The sequence below is a fragment of the Pseudorca crassidens genome, chromosome 9 (genome assembly GCF_039906515.1).
Source record: "Pseudorca crassidens isolate mPseCra1 chromosome 9, mPseCra1.hap1, whole genome shotgun sequence".
Lineage (NCBI taxonomy): Eukaryota > Metazoa > Chordata > Mammalia > Artiodactyla > Delphinidae > Pseudorca > Pseudorca crassidens.
In genome coordinates this window covers 89,163,811-89,189,778 of record NC_090304.1, presented here as the reverse complement: position 1 = coordinate 89,189,778, position 25,968 = coordinate 89,163,811, and the positions used below count along the sequence as shown (strand labels likewise).

The 25,968-nt window shown below is 37.0% G+C and overlaps 1 protein-coding gene across 1 annotated transcript; it reads right to left on the bottom strand.

Moving 5' to 3' along the window:
- Nucleotides 1–1,730: 1,730 nt before the first annotated feature.
- Nucleotides 1,731–24,780, bottom strand: HOATZ (HOATZ cilia and flagella associated protein). The gene is made up of 5 exons (XM_067751698.1): nt 24,540–24,780; nt 23,462–23,532; nt 4,633–4,692; nt 3,998–4,050; nt 1,731–1,788 (listed from the first exon to the last, which is right to left on the bottom strand). The coding sequence occupies exons 1-5, from the start codon at nt 24,763–24,765 to the stop codon at nt 1,731–1,733; spliced, it is 468 nt and encodes a 155-aa protein (XP_067607799.1). The 5' UTR covers nt 24,766–24,780.
- Between the last annotated feature and the right edge of the window lie 1,188 nt (nt 24,781–25,968).

Below are 25,968 nucleotides of genomic sequence, written 5' to 3'. Positions count from 1 at the left end.
TTGCAAACGAATCAACGGACAAAGGATTAACCTCCAAAATATATAAACAGCTCATGCAGCTCGATATTAAAAAAAAAAAACCAATCAAAAAATGGGCAGAAGACCTAAATAGACATTTCTCCAAAGAAGACATACAGATGGCCAAGAAGCACATGAAAAGCTGCTCAACATCACTAATTATTAGAGAACCACAAATCAAAACTACAATGAGGGGCTTCCCTGGTGGCGCAGTGCTTGAGAATCTGCCTGCCAATGCAGGGGACATGGGTTCGAGCCCTGGTCTGGGGGGATCCCACATGCCACAGAGCAACTAGGCCTGTGAGCCACAACTACTGAGCCTGTGCATCTGGAGCCTGTGCTCCGCAACAAGAGAGGCCCGCACACTGCGATGAAGAATGGCCCCCGCTCACTGCAACTAGAGAAAGCCCTCGCACAGAAACGAAGACCCAACACAGCCAAAAATAAATAAATAAATATTAAAAACAAACAAACAAAATAAAACTACAATGAGGTATCACCTCACACCAGTTAGAATGGGAATCATCAGAAAATCTACAAACAACAAATGCTGGAGAGGGTGTGGAGAAAAGGGAACCCTCTTGCACTGTTGGTGGGAATGTAAATTGATACAGCCACTATGGAGGTTCCTTAAAAAACTAAAAATAGAATTATCATATGACCCAGCAATCCCACTACTGGGCATATACCCAGAGAAAACCATAATTCAAAAAGACACATGCACCCCAATGTTCACTGCCGCACTATTTACAATAGCCAGGACATGGAAGCAACCTAAATGCCCATCGACAGACGAATGGATAAAGAAGATGTGGTACATATATACAATGGAATATTACTCGGCCAGAAAAAGGAATGAAATTGGGTCATTTGTTGAGACGTGGATGGATCTAGAGACTGTCATACAGAGTGAAGTAAGTTAGAAAGAGAAAAACAAATATCGTATATTAACGCATATATGTGGAACCTAGAAAAATGGTACAGATGAACTGGTTTGCAGGGCAGAAACTGAGACACAGATGTAGAGAACAAATGTATGGACACCAAGCGGGGAAAGTGGAGGGGTGGTGGTGGTGTGATGAATTGGGCGATTGGGATTGACATGTATACACTGATGTGTATAAAATTGATGACTAATAAGAACCTGATGTATAAAAAAAAGTATAAATAAATAAGACAAAGGAATGTTGAGCCAGCTAGTCACAGAACTAGAAGCAATTCACTTCTGACTTTAGACATGTTCCAGAAACTGAGTAAACCAAATTTTGGGAAATGGATTTTTTTTTTTTTTACTGCAAGAAGACTTTAAAGTTTTCAGGACTGACCTTTCATCTCTATTTCCTTATTAACTGTTTTTACTGGTGGTCTGCAAGTTGAAGCACATAAAGTCCCTGTTTCTTGTTTATCTGATATTCATAACATAGACCAAATATAGCAATTTTGGAAATACACTTCAAATGAAAACAAGATAAAGAGGAGTTTGTGAATGTATAAGATGAGAGAGACGATTACTGTGTGGTACCAAATACAGTGATATTCACTAAGTAAAATAGACACAAGTATTCAATAACTGGTAAAATTCCTAGAAGTGCTACATATTTAACTTTTATTTCTTTGTCTAATTTAACTGATTCCAATGATCCTGATGTAAGAGCAGGTTGTTTCAAAAGTGAAGATCTAAGTGAGCCATCCTCTCCCATGTGTCAATCAAATTAGTCCAAGGCTTTGACTTCTTCCTGGTCTTCTTTATCTGACTCTGAAATCACTTTCCTGTTGGCAGTAACATGAATCAGTTCCAATACACAGAACTCTGTAGTTGTGAACACAACGTGGCATGAAAAAAACTTTTGAAAGTTTCTCCAATAAAGATTTACTGTCTTGCATTCTGACTATGCCTTAGATTTTGCAATCAAGTGTAAACATCTGTATGGGAGGAGTGGTCATTCCACTGTCAAGTGTGACCTGAAGGGCACAGGAGCAGACTTCCTAAACTTAAATATATTGTGCTCACCTGAGTCAAACCTCTGAGATTTCATCATTGGTGATTGATTTCTTTGGATGACCCATTGTTCCTTCTTGTCAGCCCTCTTTTACGATGCAAATATTGGATAAAAAAACATAGTGCCACTGAAACTTTACTATGTACACACTTTCTAGTTCTTTCTTTCTGACAGAAGGGAACCTGGAGTATCCTAAGATCTGATGAAGGAGTGATGGTAAGGGCATATCTGTATATGTGGGGAAAGTTTGGGTAGATAGGAAAGGATGGAGGGAGGAAAAAGAGGGCAAAATTAAAATTGTGTTTAAGATATTTCACAAATTAAAAAATGTTTACAAATTACTGTACAGTATAGAAACACCACTTTCTAAATTAGCTAATGCTGAACTACATGACATTTTTTAGCTAAAATTTTTTGTTACAGGGAATTCCCTGGTAGTCCAGTGGTTAGGACTTGGCGCCTTCGCCGTCGGGCCCAGGTTCAATCCCTGTTGGGGAGCTAAGATCCTGGAAGCCACTTGGCATGGCCAAAAAAAAAAATTTGATGGGGGGTAACAAATATTTTCTGAATTCCTACATGGAGGCAGTGTGCTAGGCACTTTGGGTGACCCAGTTTCTCACGGAACTTACAATATAGTCATAGACGAGTAAAAAATATGTGAAAAGTTAAATAACAACTTAAGAGATAATAAGAGTTGAATAATTATAAAATATGGGCACAAAGTAGTGCATGACTAACTGCCAAAAGAATGGTGCAGACAGTGACTGTGTAAGAAGCTCAGGGGAAGAAGATGTCACAGTGAAATGGAATAGAATTCAAGGCTTCAGGACACAGGAGGGAGGCCAACCTGGTACACAAAAGGAATTAGGTAAGCACTTAAATCATTAAGAGAATTATCCGTTCAAGTTGTGAAATACTGTTTTACTCTTAGGTGAATCTACATGGATAGTAACAGGACTGTTCTGATCACTCCTATAAAAATATGCACAGAAATCTAAGGTACCCAGACAGATCTGTTGATACAATTCAAGTAGCAATCTTCATTATCTGAATCAGATAAGTAAACTTTTGACTGGACTAGTTTTGCTTCACCCTTAGAAGCTAAGTCAAATCATCTAGCTGAAAAGCAAGAAATTAAGTTGTTGAACATTGTATAGACAATATAGCCAGGTGATTAAGTGATCCTTCCATTTTTTCAGAAGTTTTAAAAATCAGCATAGACATATTAATTTTTCACTAATAACATCTGATAACATTCAAGGAAGTCAGCCTCAATACCAATTAGATAAGAATAAAAATTCTATTACTTTTTGTTTTTCCCTGAATGTAGTATGCAAATAAATATTTGTCAAATTAATGTTGAGTTAGCCACATTGGGTTTCAATCAGAATACAATAATGAAGACATTTACATTTTTTATTAGGGATTCTTTCGTGATTAACCAGTGATAGCCGGTTTCCTTTAAACTCTTCTGGACCATGTTCCTGGTGCTGCTCTAACATTATTCCGGTGACGTAACATTATTCCGGTGATAAGGCTATTAACCCATCACTGTGAAGCTAGAGCCCTTGCTACATAAACTTAGATTTAGCAAGCTTAGGTATGCCTTTGGTGGTATCAGAGTTGATAATCTAGAAGACCTGCTGATCTGCCAAAGATGGCAGGGCTAGGTGTGGGTAGGTGTTAGGGGTACTGAAGGGGAGTGATGGCAGGTGAATACAATTACCCAGGATGAGAAAGGAGGGGAAGAGAATGTGTACAGACTCGAGGTTGATCTACTCTCCTGTTTGCACCAGTTTATACTTGCATGTTGCACAGACATGTAAGTGGGCACAGGCTTTAATGTAGATGAGCAGAAGAAAGTTTTCTCAAGGCAAGAAATCTCTAAAACAGTGGGTGGGTTTTTAGAAGATTTGAAGGTAGGGAGCAAACTGATTGAAAAAAAAAAAGAAGCACTTCTTTGACAGAAGTAAACTTACTTTGCTTTGTGTACTTTGGCTTTTGGTTTATAAGGAAGGGAAACCAGTTCTTTCTAAAACAAAACAAAATAAAAATAAAAAAGGAAAATTTTTAGTTCTTGCACTGACTGAAATTTACTTACTTGAAAAAAATCTGAGGTAAAATTATCACAGAGTTTATAATGACCAGCTTCTTAAACCTGGAGACTGTGGGGTTAGAAATGGTCCAGATTAGGGGGTTCATTCAGGAGAGTGTGTTTGTACATCCGGAAGTGTATGCGGTGCTATTGCTTTTATTGTTTTTTCCTCTTCATTTAGCATTTGTTTTTGTAGGATCTAAGCAAGATCAATCATTGTAAAACAAATACTAGCAATGAAGTAGCCCATGTTAATATCCTACGGCTTTACAACATGTGACAATAAGCCCAGAGACAAGAGCACCATTTCTGTGCCAGCAGAGTTGCACACTGTGGAGATATCTTTGGTTTATCAAGGACTGTCAGGTTATCTGATGTCTATGCCCTGCCCCCTCCAGCATACCTAGATTTAGGGAGTAAAGCTATAAAACCTCTCAGAATTTGCCATAGTTCATATCACCACCACCACCACCCCGCCCTGCCCCAAGGTTTATCTGAATGTCTCACTATCAGTCTCACCGAGATCCTTTCTTCTCTTTGTTTTTTTAAGAGTTGGATAATCTCATCTCTCTTTTTAGCCTGTTTAAAGGAAAAGAAAAAAAAGAGCAGATAAGTCTTTTGACTCAATAATAAAGCTATGTGTCCATGGTGGGGGTAGGATTTTTTCCATTTTCCTTCTTGTATTTTGGGGCAGAATTAAAAATTTTTTCCATGATAGTTTTATACTTTTCATTTATAACACAATTCAGTTTTTATTCCAGAGGATGCTGCTTTACAAAATAATTTGAATTTGATTCTAAATGGAGAGAATTTTTCTTGCCCATATAATAACTTTTATTGACTTTACTACATGAACCATACTAAGAACTTGATATGTTTTATCATTATTTTCTTATAGTAACTCAGAATTTTGACATCACTATCATCCCATTTTATATATGAGGAATGTGAAGAATACTAAGGTTAAATACCTTACTCAAGGTTTTAAGTGGCAGAACTGGATTTGATACCAGCTCTACTTGAAAACAAAGCCCAAGCTATTGGCCACCACACTAAATTGCCACTAAATGGTAGCAAGACACAAAATCAGCCAGCTCAAACAGCATGCTGCCATGGACATCCATGGCAAGAGGGCTCTTCTAAGTAGCTTACATACAGAACAGAATCTGACACTCCATTGCTCCTCTGTCTTAAGATATTGAGACATGCGCATCCTCAGGTTAGTTTTCTTAAGAGTAAAAAACAAAACAAAACAAAAAACCCCACTATTTTAGTGCAGACACAAAGATTTATCAAGATATAGACTGTATACAAAGAGGCAAATATGGGTACAAAATTTTTTTCATAGAATACAGTTATGTTCAGTATTGGAGATGGCGAGGCAGAAAATCGCATCTGGAGTGTTTGTGAACAAGAGGAGAAAGAAATCTGAGAATCTGACAAATCAAACTTGTAGGTTCAAATGGCCAAATAAAATGAAAGAAGCTCTGCTTAGATCAAGGCTAGAAGGAAGATATAACTGAGAATGGACATAGATTTGTCATATCTCGGTAAAAATTCTGTCATCTATCCATCCATTCAAATTTATTAAGCACTGCATTATTTTCCTAGGGCTGCAGTAACGAAGTATCAAAATCTAGATGGCTTAAAACAACAGATATTTATTGTCACATGGTTCTGGAGGCTAGAAGTCCAAAACAAGGTGTCAGCAGGGCCATGCTCCCTCTGAAACCTGTAGGGGCATCCTTCCTTGCCTCTTCCTAGCTTCTGGTCATTTACTGGCAACCTGGGGCTTTCTTTGGCTGGCAGCTCTAATCTCTGCTTTCGGTGGCATGTTGCTTTCTCCCTGTCTTCACATGGTTGTCCTATGAGGACACCAGTCATATTGAATTAGGGGCCCACCCTACTCTAGTATTAACTTCTTAACTAATTTTAAACACAATGATTCTATTTCCAAATGAGGTCACTTTTCATGGTACTGGGGGTTAGGACTTCAACATGTCTCCTTTTTTGGTGGGACACATTTCAATCTGTAATGAGCACCTATGATGCAACATTACTGTGCTAGGGGCTGAACAAAATACGATTCTTGCCTGCCAGGTGATGGCAGACTTGTGGAGAAAAAGACAATAGTCTCACCTCACATATACTACAACGGGATTAGAATAGGATGAAATAAGAGAACCGAGGAGGCACTCTCAGTTCAGATGAAGGTGTGTATGTATCTGTGGGGGAAACTCAGAGAAGATATCCCAGTGGAGGTGATGTCCAAGATTAGGCCTGAAAGCGTAGTCACCAGATAACAGTACAGATGGGATGGGGAAGAAAGCTTTTGAGGCAGAGGAAACAGGGTGTGCAAAGCCCTGGAGGCTGCATATTACTAAGTAATTCCTCAGGATGAGTCTTTAGTCCTCATGGCTGCAAGAGAAGCTTCAAAGCTCAGGCACACTCCACCGAGACGTGGGAGGAGGGGCTGTGCTGCTGCACGGGTAATCGGCAGAGTACACGGCTGCTTTGGCTTTGCTTCATTCTGCTCAAGTCATAGTAACCTTGCCTTTTAAGAGCCTACAGAGTTTTAATTTTACTTATTTTGGGACAAGATTTCTTCTTTTTACTTGAATTTAAGGCATCATGTATCACAGAGATTGAAAGGAAAAAAATTCAGGGTCTTTTAAAAACTAAGCTTATTATTTTTCCAGTTATACATATACAGGTATCTATTCTTTTTCAAATTCTTTTCCCATTTAGGTTATTACAGAATATTGAGCAGAGTTCCCTGTGCTATAAAATACGTTCTTGTTGGTTATCTATTTTAAAAGTATAGTAGTGTGTATGTGTCATTCCCAAACTCCCAGTTTATCCCTCCCCCGCACCTTTCCCCTTTGGTAACCATAAGTTAGTTTTCTGTGAGTCTGTTTCTGAAAAACTAAGCTAATTTAAAAATACCTGTCAATTTGCTATGGATTGAATAAAATAATGTCTATAGAAAAAGACCTGGGATATTTTCAGTGTAGATATTCAATGTTAGTTTCTTTTCCCCCATTACACATGTACTCAGTGGGAATTAAATGCTCCCATACTGTGATTACACAGCACTTTATACCCTTATTACAGTATTGATCTTACTTTCCCTGCTTTATCTCATAGTTGCTACCATGTCTCTTTCAGAGTGTTACTCATCCTTTCATCCTTCCTTAGAGCTTAACAGTGCCTTGTAAATGATACTCAATGAATTTTTGTTGAATTGATTTGTCATTATATATGAATGAACCCATTACACTGTCTAATGCACAATCATTAGTCTAAGCAAAAAAAAAAAGTTTTAGAAAGTGAAATTAAACAGTGGGTAAGTTTAGTTCTTAAAATCCCCTATGAACAAAACTATATGATTATTTTCTGTGTAACTATTGGGTAGTCACAGGCAAGTTATATTGTCATAATGCTTCTAATATAAATGAACAAATATTTAGTTATAAGACTCTAAATAATAGTAGGGTAAAAAAGTCATTCATTTAAATTTTGATTTCAGGTACTTTTTTATTATAATGGATTATATTATATTACAAAATTTAATCCATTTTTTAATATAATATAATGCACCAGAAACAAAGTTTTCAAATATGATTTGATTTCTGCTTCCTGGACATGTTTCCTGGGAATGCATAACAAAACTACTGTAGGCAACTGTGTCATCAGAACAAAAACAGTGCCAACTATTCTAAGAAATCTCTGCCAGGATAACTAAATACATTCAGTGGTAAGAGAAAATTCTTACAATTTACCTTATTAGTAGGGATAAATAATTTACTTGTTAATTTCACAACGACAAAAGAATTCTCATTTCTAACCATGGTGTTTCAGTTGTGTTCATTAATGGAATTTATAAGACATTTAAATCATTTATTAATTCTTAAAATAATAGCATAAGGGGGTCAGAATTTATAATTTTTTTTTCAGTTTTTGTTGTGATACAACTGACATACAACACTGTGTAAGTTCAAGGTGTACAGCGTAATGACTTGACGTGTATATATATTGTGAAATGATTAGTACTTGAGTTTAGTTACCATCCATCATCTCAGATAACTACAAAATTTTTTTTACTTTTTTTTTTTTTTTTTTGCGGTACGCGGGCCTCTCACTGCTGTGGCCTCTCCCGTTGCGGAGCACAGGCTTCAGACGCGCAGGCTCAGCGCCCATGGCTCATGGGCCCAGCCGCTCCGCGGCATGTGGGATCCTCCCGGACCGGGGCACGAACCCGTGTCCCCTGCATCGGCAGGTGGACTCTCAACCACTGCGCCACCAGGGAAGCCCTTTTTTAACTTTTGATGAAAACTTTTAGGATCTATTCTCTTAGCAACTTTCAAATATACCAGTACAGTATTTTTTTATTATAGTCATAATGTTGTATATTATATCCCCAAGACTTATGTATCATAATATATTTATAATATTTTAATGCTGGATATTTTCTTATATTATACATTTTAGTCATATTACTTATAGTTATATCCTACTCCCGAAAAAATAAATTACAGAATAAAAAGTGATTTTAGTAAGTTAGGATATGATCATTTATACATTTAATATCTCATAGAAGGTTAATGAATTTTAGTGCCACTTCAAGGATTAAGCTGCTGAGTTCTCTATTTTTGGCTTTTCAGAGCCAAAGAATTTGGGTGGCAACATAGATTAGTGGAGTCAAATACATTTGGGTCTGAACCCCAATTCTGCTGTGTGATTAATGGCAAGTAATATCTTAACTATTCCTCCTGGTTCCTCCTTTCCTCCTTCCAATGTAATCACTATCCCATTGGTTAGAGGTTTGTGACCTTGGGTAAATCAAAGAACCACTTCTCTGAGTATTGATTTCTCATCTATAAGGAAGGTTGTGAAAATTGGAGATAATACAAACATTGCTTAACAATGCATGGCATACAGTGGATATTCAATAAATGGTAGCTATTATTATTATATAAAAATTTTTTTTCAATGCTTTCAAAATGTGAAAGAGTGGGAAAAAGGAGGAAAGGATGGATTACCCACCTTCTGTGTACAGGCATGGAGGATTTTTGATGATTCAACCTCTTACCTACAGGTGAGTTAGTGACTAGAGCTGGAAGGAAGAAAGGAGAAACAAGGAGGGATATCTAAGATATTACTTGCCCTTTATGCAGTAGAAATTCCTCTACAAATTCTCCAGTGTATTATAAACATTTTCCTCAGTTAAATTTCAGTTATAAAAAAGCTCTTAATAAGCACTAGACTCTAAAAGAAAGGTCCTTTCTTCTCAAGACCTGGTTCTCATATGAAAAATGCGTTTCTTCCTTGTATTATGATTAAAAATTTTTGACTGAAACATTCATCAAAGATAGCATATGGTAGTGTTTATTTCTCTGATTACCTATCTGCATTACCAAAAGAAAATTTCTCTTGACCACCACAGTATAGGAGACTAATTACTGAATTTAATCTTAAGAATATCTTAGAAGAGTATTGAACTGGTTCCAATTCAATAAGCTCTTTGCTTAGTTACCTGGCAACCAACCCGATACCTAGAGAATCTAGAAACTCTTGAAACCAGTGTGGTATAGTAGTTAAGCACATTGGCTCCATTGTCAGATGGACCCAGGTTCAAACTGTCTTTACTATATTTTAGCGGTGTGACCTTGAAAAAGTCACTTACATGTTTCTGCTTCAGCTTCCTCATCAGTAATTATAAAGCTTCTCAGACAAAGCTGTTCTGATGATTAAATAATATGAGTAAAGGACTTAGAGTATATATGCTGTGTAGTTAGTTCTCAAAAATATTACTATTCTCTGGTGAGAGGAGCAGATGGTTGGAAAAGGAAAAACACTTGAAGAAAATAGACTAGGAAGCACTGGGGGAAATATATTAACTCAAGTAGAAATTAAAAAAATATTTATTCTTTCCATTGGCTATCAATGCAATACATGCTCATGACACAACCATTAAAACATGTGAAAAAAAGCACATAAAGGAAAATAATATTTACACAAATTCATTGCTGAATCTAAAATCTTAATATAAGTTTAAGATTTTAAAACATGTAAAAATTTTAGAAGAACCCTAAAGGACCTCTAAAATAAATAATCTAAGGATTTAAAGATAATACATCAAAGGGAGAAAGGCAGCTAGGGGAGCAGCTTAATGATCATGATACAAAAAGCATGCTCAGTGATGAAAAGCAGATAGCAGTTCATCCAATTAAAAATAAATGGAGATGTAGAGGCAGGAACAAACTTAAAGTTGCTGAAAGATGGCGATAAGCCTCGCTTGACTGGGACAAGATGTTTGTTTTGGGGAATAGAGGTATATAGGATAGGATAGTTGAATGGCATCATGCTGAGGACATTGACATAAAGATAGCTCTGTTTATACTTGATTTAGTAGAAGATAGGAACTATATTTCTGACCTCAATATTAATAAGTTAGAAATAAAAAAGAGATAAGACTTCACAGATTTGGAAATTAAAAAGCATACTTCTAAATACTTTATGGGACAAACTATAAATCAAAATAAAAATTTAAAAATACTTAAAGTGCAATAATAATGAAAACATTATATAGCTTGTGAGTTGCAGCTAAAATAGTACTTTGAGGGCTAGTTATAACTATAAATACTTATATTAGAAAAGAGATAAAGTGGAAAATTAAGAAACAAAGTGAGAAGGGAAGGAAGTTAGAATGAAAATAAGAACTAACCCAAAATTGAAGGGAGAAGTAATAAAAATCAAGAACTGATAACATAGGAAACAAAAATAATGACAGAGGATAATAAAAACAAATGTTGGTTTTTTGAAAAGACTATTAAAATAGATAATCCTTTGATATAATTACTTAAGAAAAAAGGATGCAAATGATTAGAAATGAAAAGGGGTAATAACTAGAGCTCAGCAGAGAGTACAAAGATGATTAAAAACACCATGAATCCTTCACACAAATAAATTTGAAAATGTAGATGAAATGGACGATTTCCTAGTAACTTACCAAACTATTGCAAGGGAAAAAAAGACCTATTTACTCAAACACGAAAACAAAATAAACAAACAAACCAAACCTATAGTACTTATGCAGATTAGCGCCATATTTTTCATTTCAACTAATTTTAGTCAATATTTAGCTCATTGGTTGGGCTTGCCTTGGATTGAGTTGGGTCTACTTGCTGTACTATCCACTACTTCTAATAACCTTGGCTTCTAAGTTAGCTTCTATACCAGAGTCTTTTTCTAGGTTTCCAAGAACTGTTGCAAAGGGTATGTATATAGTGGAATATAGTAATATTCTTTTCTCCCTTGATTTTTGACAGGGTTCTAATTGAGAACCCTGACCTGCACTGATCTAGAGCTGCAGAATTATCATGACATTTACCTCTTAATCTATATTTGTAGAGAGAGGCATTATGATAAAATTTAATTATATTTTATTTACGTGCAATGGTTAAATTAACTTTGCCCACACATTTTGCTCCATAGTTGAAATTTCAAAATATACCTTCAGTGGTAATTTTTCTTTTTGCAGATGATGAAGATAGGGTTAAGAAAAATATGTGAGAGTCTCTTTACAGTATGAGCAAGCCAGTCCTGATTGTGTCGTTTAATCAGGATGTGGATACCTGGGTGACCATGTCTTTCATAATCTACTCATCAACCTTTGAGATTTACCACTTTGGTCAAACCATTTCATTTAATGCTAAAGCTTATTTTGTACTTCTTAAAATTTTATTTTTCAATTATGGTTTAAAAAAAGAGGGAAAGCAGAGAAGATAAAAACAAACTTTCATTGGGTACTTGCTGGATGTCAGGCTTTGTGTAATTCCTTTAATCCTGAGGTAGATGATATTATTGTCTCCTTACAAATAGAAGGAACTCAACCAACATAAAAATTAACAACTTTTCTCAGGGTCACATAACATTAATTAGGTACCTAGTAACTGCCAGAGCCAAGGATTCAAACTCATTCTCAGTTCTGTTTGACTCCATGCTTCTTTTGCTATACTACTTAAAACACATAGTAGAGATTGTGGCACACTTACACACACATACACACACAGTAACAGAATGGTTTCTTTATTCAATCTTGATTCTGGAAATGAAGAATTAATTAGGATTAACCATGGTGAAGAAGACAGTCTCTGCTCTCACAGAAAAATTTATATTCTAGTGGAAAATGTGTGCTATGGGAATACACAGCAGGGGGAGCTAATCCAGAGTGAAGTCTGCTTGATCAAAGTTAATTTATTTTATGGAATCATGTAGCACTTTGCAAAAAGTGGTTAAAGGGTAAAGAATAGTTAAACTATAGTGGTACCTATAAACTGATGAACTTTCTAAGATCTTATTTAATGTACGCTAAATATTCATGATGACTTTTGATTATAAGTATAAAATGAGAATTACAGTACATTCCAATTTTAGAATATTACCTAAGCAGAACCAAGTTCTGTGGTTTTACAGAGATTAGAGAACATTATCTGATGTTTTTCTTGGGGCTCCAGAATTTAATTTTTATCTCTATGCCAATAATTGAAAGTTAAATGCCCGATGGAATCACAAGGGAGTCTTAGTTCTTATTCTACACAGTCAATCTTCAGTAGCTTCTATTCCTGTTCTGTTACAAAATGCAGTTGGGGAAGGTTAGCATTACTATTGGCTTAAGGTAAAACTATGTCTCACATTTGGGCTTGATTCCAAAAGGCAGTATGTGCCTCTTGGCCTGTTGATTTTGATAGCAGAATGCTTCAACTGTGAATTTACTCTATGAATTTACTACCATTCCCTGTGTCTATTAATTGAAATCTGCTATGTAGATTCTACAACTTCCATATAGTAAATTTATATCTACTATAATAATAAGATACAGAACTGTTGGCCCGCAAATGATCTACCATGTACTTTAAAAGATAGCCTGACTAATCAGAGAAAAGGCTTTCTCCAGCTCTAATCTGATATTTAGAAGGTAGATCTAAAGGCAGTCATCTATGGGAGTGGATGTTAGAGGATTATTAATCGGAGGGAGGAAGAATGCTGACTTGCAGAAAAAAATGCACGTCTAAGCACATTTTCATACCTCCTGAAAATTGCCTGATCCTGGCTCAATTCCCAGCTTGGGCATATATAATTTTCATTTGAAAAATAGTGGCTTACTAAAATGAGAGAAACATATCAGTCATTACATAAAAGGGAGTCAACAATTTTTCTTAAATGTAGGTTTTGATAAAATATGAATTTATCTGTTTTGAAAAAGAAAAAAATGTGTATTTTCTTGGTTCTGTTACATATTTTTTCTTAATTCTGTTACATATATTTTAATGGAAAACCAATAGTAATTACTTGAAGAGCATAGCTCTTATTTTATTTTTTAAAATACTTTTCCTTTTTTAAATATTTATTTATTTATGTTTAGCTGCGTCGGCTCTTCACTGTGGCATGCCGGCTTGTCTCCAGTCGTGGCGCACGGGCTTCAGAGCGTGCAGGCTCAGTAGTTGCAGTGCATGAGCTCTGTAGTTGTGGCGTATGGGCTCCACAGCGCGTGGACTCTGTAGTTGTGGCACACAGGCTTAGTTGCCCCGTGGCATGTGGAATCTTAGTTCCCTGACCAGGGATGGAACCCACGTCCCCTGCATTGGAAGGTGGATTCTTAACCACTGGACCACCAGGGAAGTTCTGCATAGCTCTTTTTAAAAACTGCTTTACTTATTTATTTTTTAAATTTCCCCAGCTTGTTTTTAATTTTTTTAATTTTTATTGGAGTATAGTTGATTTACAATGTTGTGTTAGTTTCAGGTGTACAGCAAAGTGAAAAACTACTTTAATGTTGCTTTAAAAGGCACTTATTTTTTAAAAAAAGCAATAAGTGAGATTTGAACTTTCATGTTGAGAACAGTATGAGCATAAAATGAATTATTACACCTTTAAATTCAATAAAGTATAGATATATTAAAGATACTTCTATATGTGATTGAATTATATACTATTGATGATTCGGTCAACGATAATTACCAAGACTTGTCCTTAGCAAACAAGTAACTGCTGAGTATTTAATGTTTTCATCATGTTGATGGTCACACAGATATGATGAATGGGTGAATGGGACTGACCTCATCTTTCAGGTATGCCTCTCCTGTCCTGCCCATTAGGTTGTACGAAGGAGAGGGTGGGGGATTCTCCATCCAGATGACTCTATCTCATCTCTGGCCCATACTTCTCTAGCCCATATATTTAGCCCACAGGCCTATTTGACAGCTCGAATAGGCTTATCATTGCTTATCTCAAAGGCACACTCCTTGAGTCTAAAACTGAACTTCTAACCCCTTCCGCCTTCCCCCAAAGCCCCTAACACCTGACCTTTATTTAACGTTCCTTGTTTCAGAGAATGGCACCATCCATCCTGTTGTGCAAGCCAGAAAACTATGTTATCTTTGATACCTTGCTATGCCTCACCATCCATATCCAATACACAACTGAAGTCCTACTTATTTTACTTCCTGAATATCTCTTAAATCTATCTACTTTTTCCTAATCCAAGCTACCATCACCTCCCAACTGGATGATTGCAATAGCCTTCACTCTGGTTTCCCCACTTCTGCTCCAGCCACTTTTAATTCATTCTCTTGAATTTTTTCAAACAAATCTGATATTATCATCCCCCAACTTAAAACCTTTCAATGGTTTCTTATTGTTTATGTACTATGGCCTAACCTTCCCATCACCACACTGGCCATTCAGCTTCGGACATGCGCTATGCTGTTTCTACGGTCAGGAATGCTCCCGTAGTGCTCCCTCCACCGCTCCTTCTGGCCTAATTAATGCCCACTCTTCCTTCGAATCTCAGCTTAACCTTCACAGAAATTCTCCCTGACTCTTTTGGTTGGATCAATACTGCCCTATTAAATGTTCCTCTAATATCATGTAAAATTCTTCATAAGTATCTCTCTCCTTAATTAAATTGCAAGTTTCAGATAAGGACAGAGTTTGTATCTTGTTTTTTGTTGCTGTTCATCATTGTTCTCCAGTGCCCAGCACAATGCCAGGTGTACAGCAAAGTGAAAAACTGCTTTAATGCTTGCTTTAAAAGGCACTTATTCTTTAAAAAAGCAATAAGTGAGATTTGAATTTTAATGTTCACTCAATAAATATTTGTTGAGTGAATCTTGCACAATTTTTCCAAATCAGATTCTCCTAACTTTTGGCTTGGGGTCTTATCCTACTGTTGATGTCTTTGCTTGGCTCTTCTTGCCTGAGCTTGACATTGTCTCTTCAGCTTTGGCCCTTTCCTTTCCTATGTCTCTTCTTTTTTTAAGGCTACAAACTTTTCAACTGCTTTGGGCAAACATTCTGTAAAGTTCAGTTTGGCCTTCTGACCCTACACTTCAGTGCAGGGCCCTCACCTATATGCATTGAGACCCATACAATGTCCAATTCAACTTCACACATAGAGACTAATGTCTACACCTACTCCAACATCTACATTATATCTATTGGGAACATTTATGGCCATAAACCCCAGAGAATGCAAAGGTAATATATAAAACTTTATAACCACAATTAAGAACTATCTTTTTTCTTTCTGTTTTTACTTATTCAGTGCTCTAAAAATTTATTCTTTAAAATAAAAGTTTCAAAGTTTAGATAAAATATCTTAAATAACTTCTAAGTTTTTTCAAATAAATTACCAAATTAGTGTTACAATGAAAATATGCCTTTTTCTCCCTTAAATAGTTAACAGAGTTTATCTCAACAATAGAATCAATTATTGGTAAATTGATTTTTGATCAGTATCTTTTGGCTTGGCCAAGAAAAAATTACTATAGTTAGGTGAATTGTCTCATATATTGATGTCTCTAAAGTAGTTTTCTGGGTATGGCAGTAGGGAATGACACAAAAGTTTAGGGATGTGATTGGAGTTTGGGGGAAAGGTACATGCTTCTAGGAATTTGCTTTTTTTTTTTAAATTTTAAAACCAAGCCTATCTCTGTACCAAATTTCTACTATATAGAATATTGTCTTGTCCCATGTGTTCAAGTCCTTGTCTTGTTTCTTTGTCTAGTATCCCCAACACTCTGGGACAGTGGCCTTGACTTATTTTCTACTCCTGATGCTGAATTCTAATTCCCACGTCAAGATTTCTTTTACATGCTGTTGAACCTTGGCACCATGATCTTAAATTTCCATTTATTGCCTTTTCCTAGTATCGCTTCCTTCAGAGAACTGTTAATGCTCATTGACTGTGACTTTCTTCTGTGGCCTACAGACTATTTCCACTCTTGTCTGTTGCTTGCACAACCTTTTCACAAGTGACTACATGTCTGTTCATTACCTCTGAGTCTGTGAGGCCTCTGAGTCTTGGTGAATCCTATTTTGGACCGTCCTCCTATTAATGAGTACCTCATATGCCAGCCAGCTCAAGGAACTGGACTATCATGCAGGATTCTGGTCCAGACAAGTTAACTCATCTATTTATTCACTCATAAGCATTTATTTGGTAGGTTAGGAGATCATCTGATATTTGTCAGGTCCTGTGATTATAAAGTCGAAGAAGTCATGATCCTTTTCCTTAAGAAACTTAGAGCCTGCAGGAGAAATACCTCAACTACACCACAGTACATACCTCAAGTACACCACAGTACTATATGTCAGTGATTATGACTGGGGAATGCACAGGGTACTAGGGAAGCGCAAAAGAAGGGGCATTTGTTATCAGCCTGGGGAATATATAAGGATGAGGAAAGACTTGAATGTGACTATTTTTGAATTGTTTTTAAATACAAGTAGGCATTAGCTAAAGGGAGAAACGGGAGAAAAGCATTTCCAAGCGGAAGAAACTGTAGACTCATTGTCACCAAGCTGATCATGTCTCCGAGGTTCCTGCCTGTCTTTGATCACAAAATTTCACCAATGGATCAATGTATAGCCTTGTTTTATGTGTATTTCTCTTTATAGACACCTTATTTAAAATACCTTGTTGATTCATCAACATTGAACTCATAGCCAGCAGCACTTATAACTCATGTCTGAATAAAGCTTATCTAATGCATGTATTTTCTCCATAAGGCATATCACAACCTGCTTGTACTTAAGAACACTAGACAGTACTTCAGCACTTGGAGGCTATTTAAAACAGTGAAATCATCAAAAAATAAAAAAGCAAAAAATGTGGCATTTAATAAACTGCAAAAAGGATACTGTTCACAGTATGAGCTGAAACAAGAAGGCAGAACATTGCCTTGTTCAACCTCAGCTAGGAACATATGTGTTGGGCAACTCAAATTTTCTCTGCTCTGTGAATGTCCTCCAATGACCATGAAAGTGCTACAGGTATTGATTTTGGGGTTACAAATAAACTGTTGCTAGTGAGCTAGTAAGTGAATTTGCAAATATGGAATTGTGAATAATGAGGACTGACTATATTACCAACACAGTGGCTTGGGGAACTGCACAATCTCAGGAGCCAAACAGACAAACGGCTGTATCACCTCAGGCTCCGAGGGTATGCTTGACCACACCTATGGTGACTAAAATACCTTAGCATAGAAAGTGATTAAATGGTGAAGTAAATATAGATACATAAAATTTTAAATTTTCTTATCTGGCTCCAATATAACTTACCTACATATCTTTTCATCTTGATAGAGGCAAAGGGAAAAGGCAGATTATGGATTTGATTTCAGGTATGTTGTATTTTCTGAGTTACCTGATCCACAGAATTACCCAGTTCTTCAATAAATTCTATTTGATTCACCCTACTGCTTATAAGGTGTTTACAAATTTGAACAATAAGGCTTCCTGTAGCTGGAATGAAATTGATAGTTCTGCCTTTGTTTTAAAAAATACACCATCCTTTTTCGCTTCATTCTGTGTTCAGTAGTTTAATTTAATCATGTTTTACCAGGAGATAGATAGTATGGGTCCTTGCCTAATTGTACTGCAGGGCTTAAAATGCTTTTATTTTGTTCTTAGGGTGAATGTATACAGAAGAGAATGTATACAGATCTTTGGAAAAAAGAGGATGCAATGCATTTGGGGCATGACCCTAACCAACTCTGGGGCTGGATCTGCCTGGGGCAATGAATTCAGCTATTTGATCTCAAATCTCATTTCTTACCCTGAGTATCTTTTCATAGATGTTGCTAAAGAAGATTAAGAGGGGAACCTCACCTGTCAACTGAAAATGTTTCCCAAGATTGAATAACGTTTGAAAACAAAGTGGTACAATAGAGGATTTAAAAGAGTGATTCATATTTATGCAATCTTTTAATTATCATTTACTACCACAACATTTGCTCGTTACTGTGAATGCACAGTCTGTTTTTATGATTCTTCCTCTTGAAATCTTTGACAAATTAGGAACAACAAGAATTTAAATAAGTATCTTTTGTTGGTGAAGGAGAAATCCACCACTTCCTAATGGTATTTATTTTATGGAGGAAAAGGAACTTTGTTATTATTACATGAGGGCAGGAAAGCAAAATTAAAACAAAGCCAGATAACACTGTGACTGAGAAAAATTTGGTTTGTCTGGGAAGCCATTCCTGGGCAATTTGACAACAAAGAGGATTTTCTTTTATCTGAGCATCCTGGGCAATGACACTGAGGAAGTTTATTGTATCTTTGGTTTGGCTCTACAAAACTGACTTATAATGATTCTGAGCATCCCTTTGAAAGTGTAAGATAATGGAGGATAATGTTAAAGTTTTCCACTTTCATGATTCGGTGTCTAAAAATACACCTTTGTGAAACTTCTTAGACTCTTTTTCTAAGAATGTTCTCATCATAGCATGATTTGCTTCTGGTTCACTGAAGCACCATATAGCAAATTGACTTTTGAGGAAGACTTACACTATGGTCAGTATTGGTTGTACAGGTTGTGTGACTGAACAGATTAAAACCCCATTCCCAATAAAGAGTATATATTTATTGTTGTTCTGCAGATTGCATATCTTCCTTGTGAAAATCTTTAGTTTATATTCACTCACGTTAAAACTCTGATTCTAGATGGACATTTCTAAATACGTCATCTATATACATGCCTTAAAGTACTGCTCTGATCTTTTCTTCCTCCTCCCAGCAAATGAATCATTTATAATTCTTTTCATAAAGAGATAATCAGCTAAAGAGCTTTCTTAAAGGTGGCAAAACTAAAAAGCAAATTAGTTTTATGATTTCAAAGAATTAGCTGACTATTCATTTCTTATAATGTTTTCAGACTACTTTAGAACTCTCAAAGGAAGAATAATGGTCCAGTAGAGTGCTATAAGGTTTCCTTTATGGACATGGTAAGCCATTTAATCTTGACAGACTCAAATTGTTCTTGATTTTCTGCCATGGATATCCATCGCAGAAATAGTACTTGTGATTAATAGCATTTTGTCCACTAACCAAAAGCATTTATAAGGTATACCTGGAAAATATTCCAAAATGGAGGATAACATTAAAGTTTTAAAAGTTTAGTAACTGAAAAATCAGTATCAGTTGGGGAGAAAAAGCTATAAAAGTACTTTTAGGAGAGACAGAGATAAATTTTTAGATTTTCATTAATTTTAAGGAGAAAGTGGAAGAAAAAACCTTTAAGAGACTTGATGGGAAATATTTTTTCGCTTTTTATAATGAAAATTATACCAGGCATTTTACTTATACAAATGTATATGTTCAAAATATGTAGAAGATTCTCAAATTGAATAGATCATTGTAAATGTTTTATTAGTTACCTAGAACCTCCCACCTCCCCATTTATGTTCTGCCATTAAGGTAAGAATTCTAGGATGGTGGTGGCAGCAATGCAGAGAGAGTACTACGGACTTAGAAAAACAGCAGTGTCCAAAAATAGATTCTATGTCTTAGTGATTACAGGGAGTCACATTTCCTCCCATCATATATAGACCCACGAGGTAAAAGCAAAACCGAGATGTGAGGGGATATGCTAAATTGGTCCTAAAGCAGACTTGCAAACAGACTAGCTTTGGGGAACATTCTTGCAAAAATTGCCAGCCTAGAAAAATTTGCCAGATGTGTATATGTACAAAAGGCTAACCCAAGTGGTGTTATCACTGTGTACAGCATATGTTCACTGATTAATTCAGTTATGCATTTATTTATTCAATCAACAAATATCGATATTTACTGAGTTTCAATAGCCGGAAAAGCACGAGAGTTAAGTAAATAAGAAATGACCTCTGCCCTCATGGAGGAAAAGAGAGTTAACATTTGTTGAGAGAAAACAACAGCCCAGCGCTTTACATATCTTATACCAACTCAATGAGGGGGATATTTTTATCATTCCTCCTTCTCTACCTGAGGAAAGCTGAGTCTCACAGGGGTTAATTAAATAGGCTGCTCAAGGTCACTCATATAGTAAGTGGCCGAGTCAGACTTCCAAACCCTATGGTGCCTGGAATTTAGCAGGAAGGACAGAAACATACCTATAACACAATACCTATAATGCAATTACCTATAACACAGATCGTGACTTGCTCTGAGAGCACAGAGAAGGGAGCTATTCATTCTGTTGTCTCTAAGTCCCCTCTGGGAAAGCTTCACAGAGAAGTTGCATTTGAGCTGGGCCTTGAAGGTAAATGGGGGACAGCATTTTAGGTAGAGACACGAAAGTGCATTGTAGGTTGAAGAAAGAGCGTATAGTCACCGTTTCTCATACTTGTATTCATACCACAGTTTTGAATTTTAGAATATTTGGCAGCATAGCTGAACAACGCCGTGGCCAGCAATCATTACAACACAATGAGTCTCACAGGCTTTGGAGTTAGGAGACAGGCTTTGAATCTAGGCTCGGCCACTTACCAGTTGTGGGAACTTTGGAAAATCATTTAAGCCTTGTTTGATTAAATGGGAATAATCATCATGAGGCTATTTTAAGGAGAATATGAGTTGATGCATATACAGTGCTTACTTTAATATATATAGCACATGGTATATACTCACTAAATTGGGTGTTATGAGTACCACATCACAACAGTATCTGCGGATAGCTGTAAGAGCCTTCAGTTATTACACAATTCTCTTGCTTTTTTCACCATGGCATTGTTTGACTAGAACTGTATCGTACCAAACTGATTCAGCTCTCCTATATACTCGCAAGGCACAGTTTCAGTAATATTCTCTTTCTATACTGCTGGCTTGCTGCTTGGTTAGGTCTCTTATCTTGTACTCTCAACATAATAGAATCTTCTTTATACTGCATTGCAGGACCCACTTGACTTAATGTACAATTTGGCAGATATCACAGTATAATGTGCATATTTAGGTTTAGAAAAAATATATTTTACCCATTTACCACTTCGGTAGCACATGTGGGGAGGGGTACATAATATGCCCAAGCCTAGTAGTGAGAACCAACAGTACCGAGTAGCCTGCATTGGGGGTAGGGTGGGGTATAGGGGAAGGAGGAAGGAGAGTGGTAGAAGCCAGTCAGGTTATAGTCAGACTGGAAAAGAACTTGAATACCATGCTGGAGAGTCTGGTCTCCATCCTGCAGAAATGGAGAGCCAGGGGAAAAAGAACAAAAGTAGGTGTATGGACTGAATTGTGTCATTTCCACCCCCACTCCTGCAATTCCTATGTTGAAGCCCTAACCCTCAGTGTAACTCTATTTGGAAACAGATTCTTTAGGGAGGTAAAGTTAAATGAGGTCATTAGGGCCCTAATACAATAGGACTGGTGTCCTTACAAGATGGGGAAGAGACACTAAAGCTTTCTCCCTCTGCCATGTGAGGATGCAGTGAGAAGGTGGCCATCTAGAAGCCCGGAAGGGAGGCTTCATCAGAAACCAACTCTGGAGGCACCTTGATCTCAGACTTCCAGCCTCCAGAACTGTGAGAGAATAAAATTCTGTTATTTAAGCCACCTGGTGTGTAGTATTTTGTTATGGCAGCCCTAGCAGACTAATACAGCAATACAGCACAATAGGATTTGGGTTTTAGGAAGGTAACTAGTGCAGCATGGAGGATATTCTTTGTTTGCTCAACTCTATACATTCTTTGAGACTCAGTTCCTTTGGGAAGATTTCTTGACTCCTTAAGCTTGACTTTGATGTCCTTCAATGTGTTCCCATAGTATTAACTGCATACATCTATCATAAAAATGTATCATAATTCCTGCCTTTAATTGGCATTCTCCCCCACCAGATTATAAACTCCTTGAGATCAGGGAACACATCTTGTCTTTGTATTCCCAGCATCTAGTATGGTACTTGGCACATGGCAGGATCTCAATAGATATCTGGGAATTAATTAAGTAATTAATAATAGAAGAACCTGAGGCAAGGAAATCAGTTCTAAGACTACCATTAGCAGAACATCTACTTGTAACTCATCATATTGTCTTAATTGTTTGACAAAAGATGAAAGAAGTTGATAATAGTTTGTCTTTAATCTTTTATTTCTAATCCCTTCCAAAAATGAAATTAAAATGTGCTGAAGAAGTCAACTTTTAATGATTTTTGCTTCACTGAGAATTAGGTTCCCTTCCCATTATTAAGTGCTGGTATAAATATACATTATCTAATATCCTCAAGAGAGAATAAAATGCTGACTATTTCTAATCACTTAATTTTTTTGGAGGAATCACCAAGAGTCCACAAAGGAAACTAATGTGATCAGCAAACTCAAATGCATTGTTCTGTAATTTATGTAGAATTCCCAATAAGTCTTTTGGACTTTGCCAATACATCTGTTGATTAAAGACATTAGGCCAGACGAATCCTCTATCTGCTTTTATAGTACAGGAACAGTTAGAGGAATGGAATTTATCCATTAACCAAACAAAATGTTTCTATAAATCACTGTACTAATTGTTGAGTTAGGGGCTGTGCCTGCAAAATAAAAGCAAACAAGGGATGTTGCCAAGAAGAGACACGTTCAGTTGATTTGACAACACCAATGTGTTTAATTGCAGCCTTTAGGCAAACTGGCTCTAGATGATGGACTCATTCCTCTGATCATTTATTTTTGACCTATTAAGTCAATTCTATTCAGTTTTTCCTGTTCTTACAATATTTCTGTTCTTACAACACTGTATATGGTTTGGGGCCTTATTGGGTGGAAAGTGTGTGAATCCATCTTTCCCCACTTCCCTCTGATTTCATTGTTCTTACACATCCTTGGGCTTTTGCAGAGACTGAGAATAGCCAAAGTTTAATAGAATTTCTTAAACTTTAATTAAAATTCTAATAAAGGTTTTCCTATTGCTCAAGCTGACATACTAGAAGCAGAAAATTTTTATATACATACGTTAAAAAAAGAATAATTGGGATGATTTGGAAAATAATAATGAAATTTTAATGAAAATCAGATGACTTTCTGTAATTTTGGCCTACCTTTTGGAGATACTTTTTTTTCTCCTCAGATTCCTGAATCTTTAGGGTTTCAGCAGTGACATCTCTTTTCTCTAAAGAAAACAGAATCAAATACAATCTAAAATAATTTTATCATGATTTTACAATAATGTTGATAAAAAATTAAAGTTTAAAAGGCAATACATAAAGTTGGAAGGTAAACACAAATACGTACTGTCTTGAAACTTTATGAACCAGATTCATAAATAACTGGAGATTGAATTAATTAGCTCTGGCTGCAGGGAACCTCTAATCTCTTTAGAAGAGGAGTAGCCCGAGTCCAGAGACAAGAAAAGGTCTCTAAACAGAACTTACTTGAAGTATCGTAGATTACAATTTCTACATTCCTACTCAATATGTTATAGGAATTTAGGCATTTTCCTCTGGATAAATGGGGTGGTCTCTGAGGCAGGGTCTTGGTATGCAATTCAGAAAGTTATGCCAAAGGAAGAAGTTGTATCTTTACACTTATTACCTATTTTTTTTTTAAGAGTCTAGGAATCAGGATATTGAAAGGTGTAAAACTTGGTACTTAACTGCTTTTCTCAAGGAAAAAAGGCTGGAAGTAAATTTTCTCTAAAAAAATACAAAAGGGAAGTAGTCATTGGAAAAACCACAGCATTAAAGGTATTTAATTTTTCCATACCTGTAAAAATTGCATAACAGTTTCCCATCTTAGGCCTTACAGGTTAGGGAACTTGGTTCCTAATGTTGACTCTGCCTTCAACCTTCTCTAGGGCTTTCACTTTGGAACTCTATTATGTGAAAAATCATCCTTCATATCCTTTCAGCCAACATATAACATTTGCCCAGATTATTCTATACTGTTTAGACAAATAGATGTCATAACCAAGGGATATTTTCAGATGGACTTTTAGATGTAACAAAGATACCACCGATCATTTTGGGGTGGAAGGATTGCTGGGAAGATTTTAGAACTGTTTGTACAGGGTTTTAGACATTTAGAATTAGGTTCTGCAGTTTCTCCTGGGAGGGGCTCTGGTGTCTGCCCTGTGGTTAGGGAGGAGGCAGAAATCGCTGACAGGAGGCAGCTACTCACCAAGCACACTGCCCCTCGAGGGCCGCGCCACCCGCAGACGCTGACTGCTACCTCTGGACAGCACCAGCTGAGATTCGTTAGGGGGATACATTGATGCCCCGATCCAGAACTGCTTGGCCAAGTTGGCATCGCGATCCGAAGAGCCGGTGAACACCAGTAATCCCTGCGGGTGAGTTTCACAGGACTCCTTTCGGCTGCTAAGACCGTTGCTGGGCCTCGTTTCCATGGCAACTCAGGATGCTTCTCCAAGCTCCCTTGCCCTTCTCCCAGCCCCACCCCGCCCACCCCACCCCCAAGCCTCCGCCGGAAACTCGCTAAATTGGCCACAACCACGGCCGGAAGCCCTTAGTTTCCTCAATAGAAGCTGGGGTCTAGCGTGCGCCCTTGTGCGCCACCTGAATCCCACTTCTGCAGTGATCGCCGACTTCGGGACCAGTCCAAGCCTTGGAGTCGAGATAGGAGAGTCAAAACATCAACTTTGAGGCGTCTTGTCCTGTTGGAGTCAGTGGGGGAGCACTTCAGCTCTCTTTTACTCTGAGTTAGCCTCCTACACCCCCCCCCCCCCCCCCGCCCCGCGACCAGCTTCCTTCCCCCCCCCCCCCAACTATGTCTAAGTAAAGCTTCCCTTAGCTCCACCGTCCCAATCCCCTTTCCACACCAGGTTGCTGTAGCTCAGCACCCTCTATGGCGAAGTTCTGGGCCTGCAGTGGTTGGTGAATTCAATAAGGCAGCTAACAACCTAGCCTATGGAAGCTAGAGGTGTGAACTGGGCTGATAGGCACCCCTGTATATAATGTTTTATACACTTTCCCCCCTGCATCCTTTAAGACCAATCTTACGGAAAGACGGTCGATTTAGATTGTAACATCAGTCCCACTAAAAGCTGCTTAGACTGCAACAGTTGTAAATATATCGGATGAGTGGACCCAGCCCCTTCATGAAAAACACTATAAAAATTTTGGTTAATGAATTCTTATAAAAATATTAATAAGTGTATGTGCATAGCTTTCCCGGGAGATCTGGTTAATCTAGGAACAATTTAAGCATTTCAGCGATAGGAAAGTTGTAATTACTGTGGCGGGAATTGAAATGGACATCATAAAACCAATTTAGGAAAGGAAATGGACACATTGGTAATAACCACAATTTAGTTTCCTTATGGCCTTATGGTTTCCATAGTGACCTTATGGCACTTTATGCTTTCAAGATATTAATACAGTCTCACAGAAAGATAGCTCAAAAATTGATAATTACAAATCTATACAATGACAGTCAGCTAAGGAGAAAAATCCTATTCCCCAACATATCCGAAAATTTTTTGGTTCAGAGCCTGAAGCAATATTGAAAAATTGTATATAAAGATATACATATATTACATATGTTGCATATTTAGCAGCCAACATGTGGATATCTCTCTTGGCTGACCTAT

What these genes read in the sequence shown, in the direction of transcription:
- HOATZ (XM_067751698.1), bottom strand. Translation starts at nt 24,765, where the DNA reads ATGGAAACGAGGCCCAGCAACGGTCTTAGCAGCCGAAAGGAGTCCTGT. An exon ending in CTCGAGGGGCAGTGTGCTTG is followed by an intron (nt 23,533 to 24,539) that starts GTGAGTAGCTGC and finishes TGTTTTCTTTAG; the next exon opens with AGAAAAGAGATGTCACTGCT. An exon ending in AAAAAAAGTATCTCCAAAAG is followed by an intron (nt 4,693 to 23,461) that starts GTAGGCCAAAAT and finishes TCCTTTAAACAG; the next exon opens with GCTAAAAAGAGAGATGAGAT.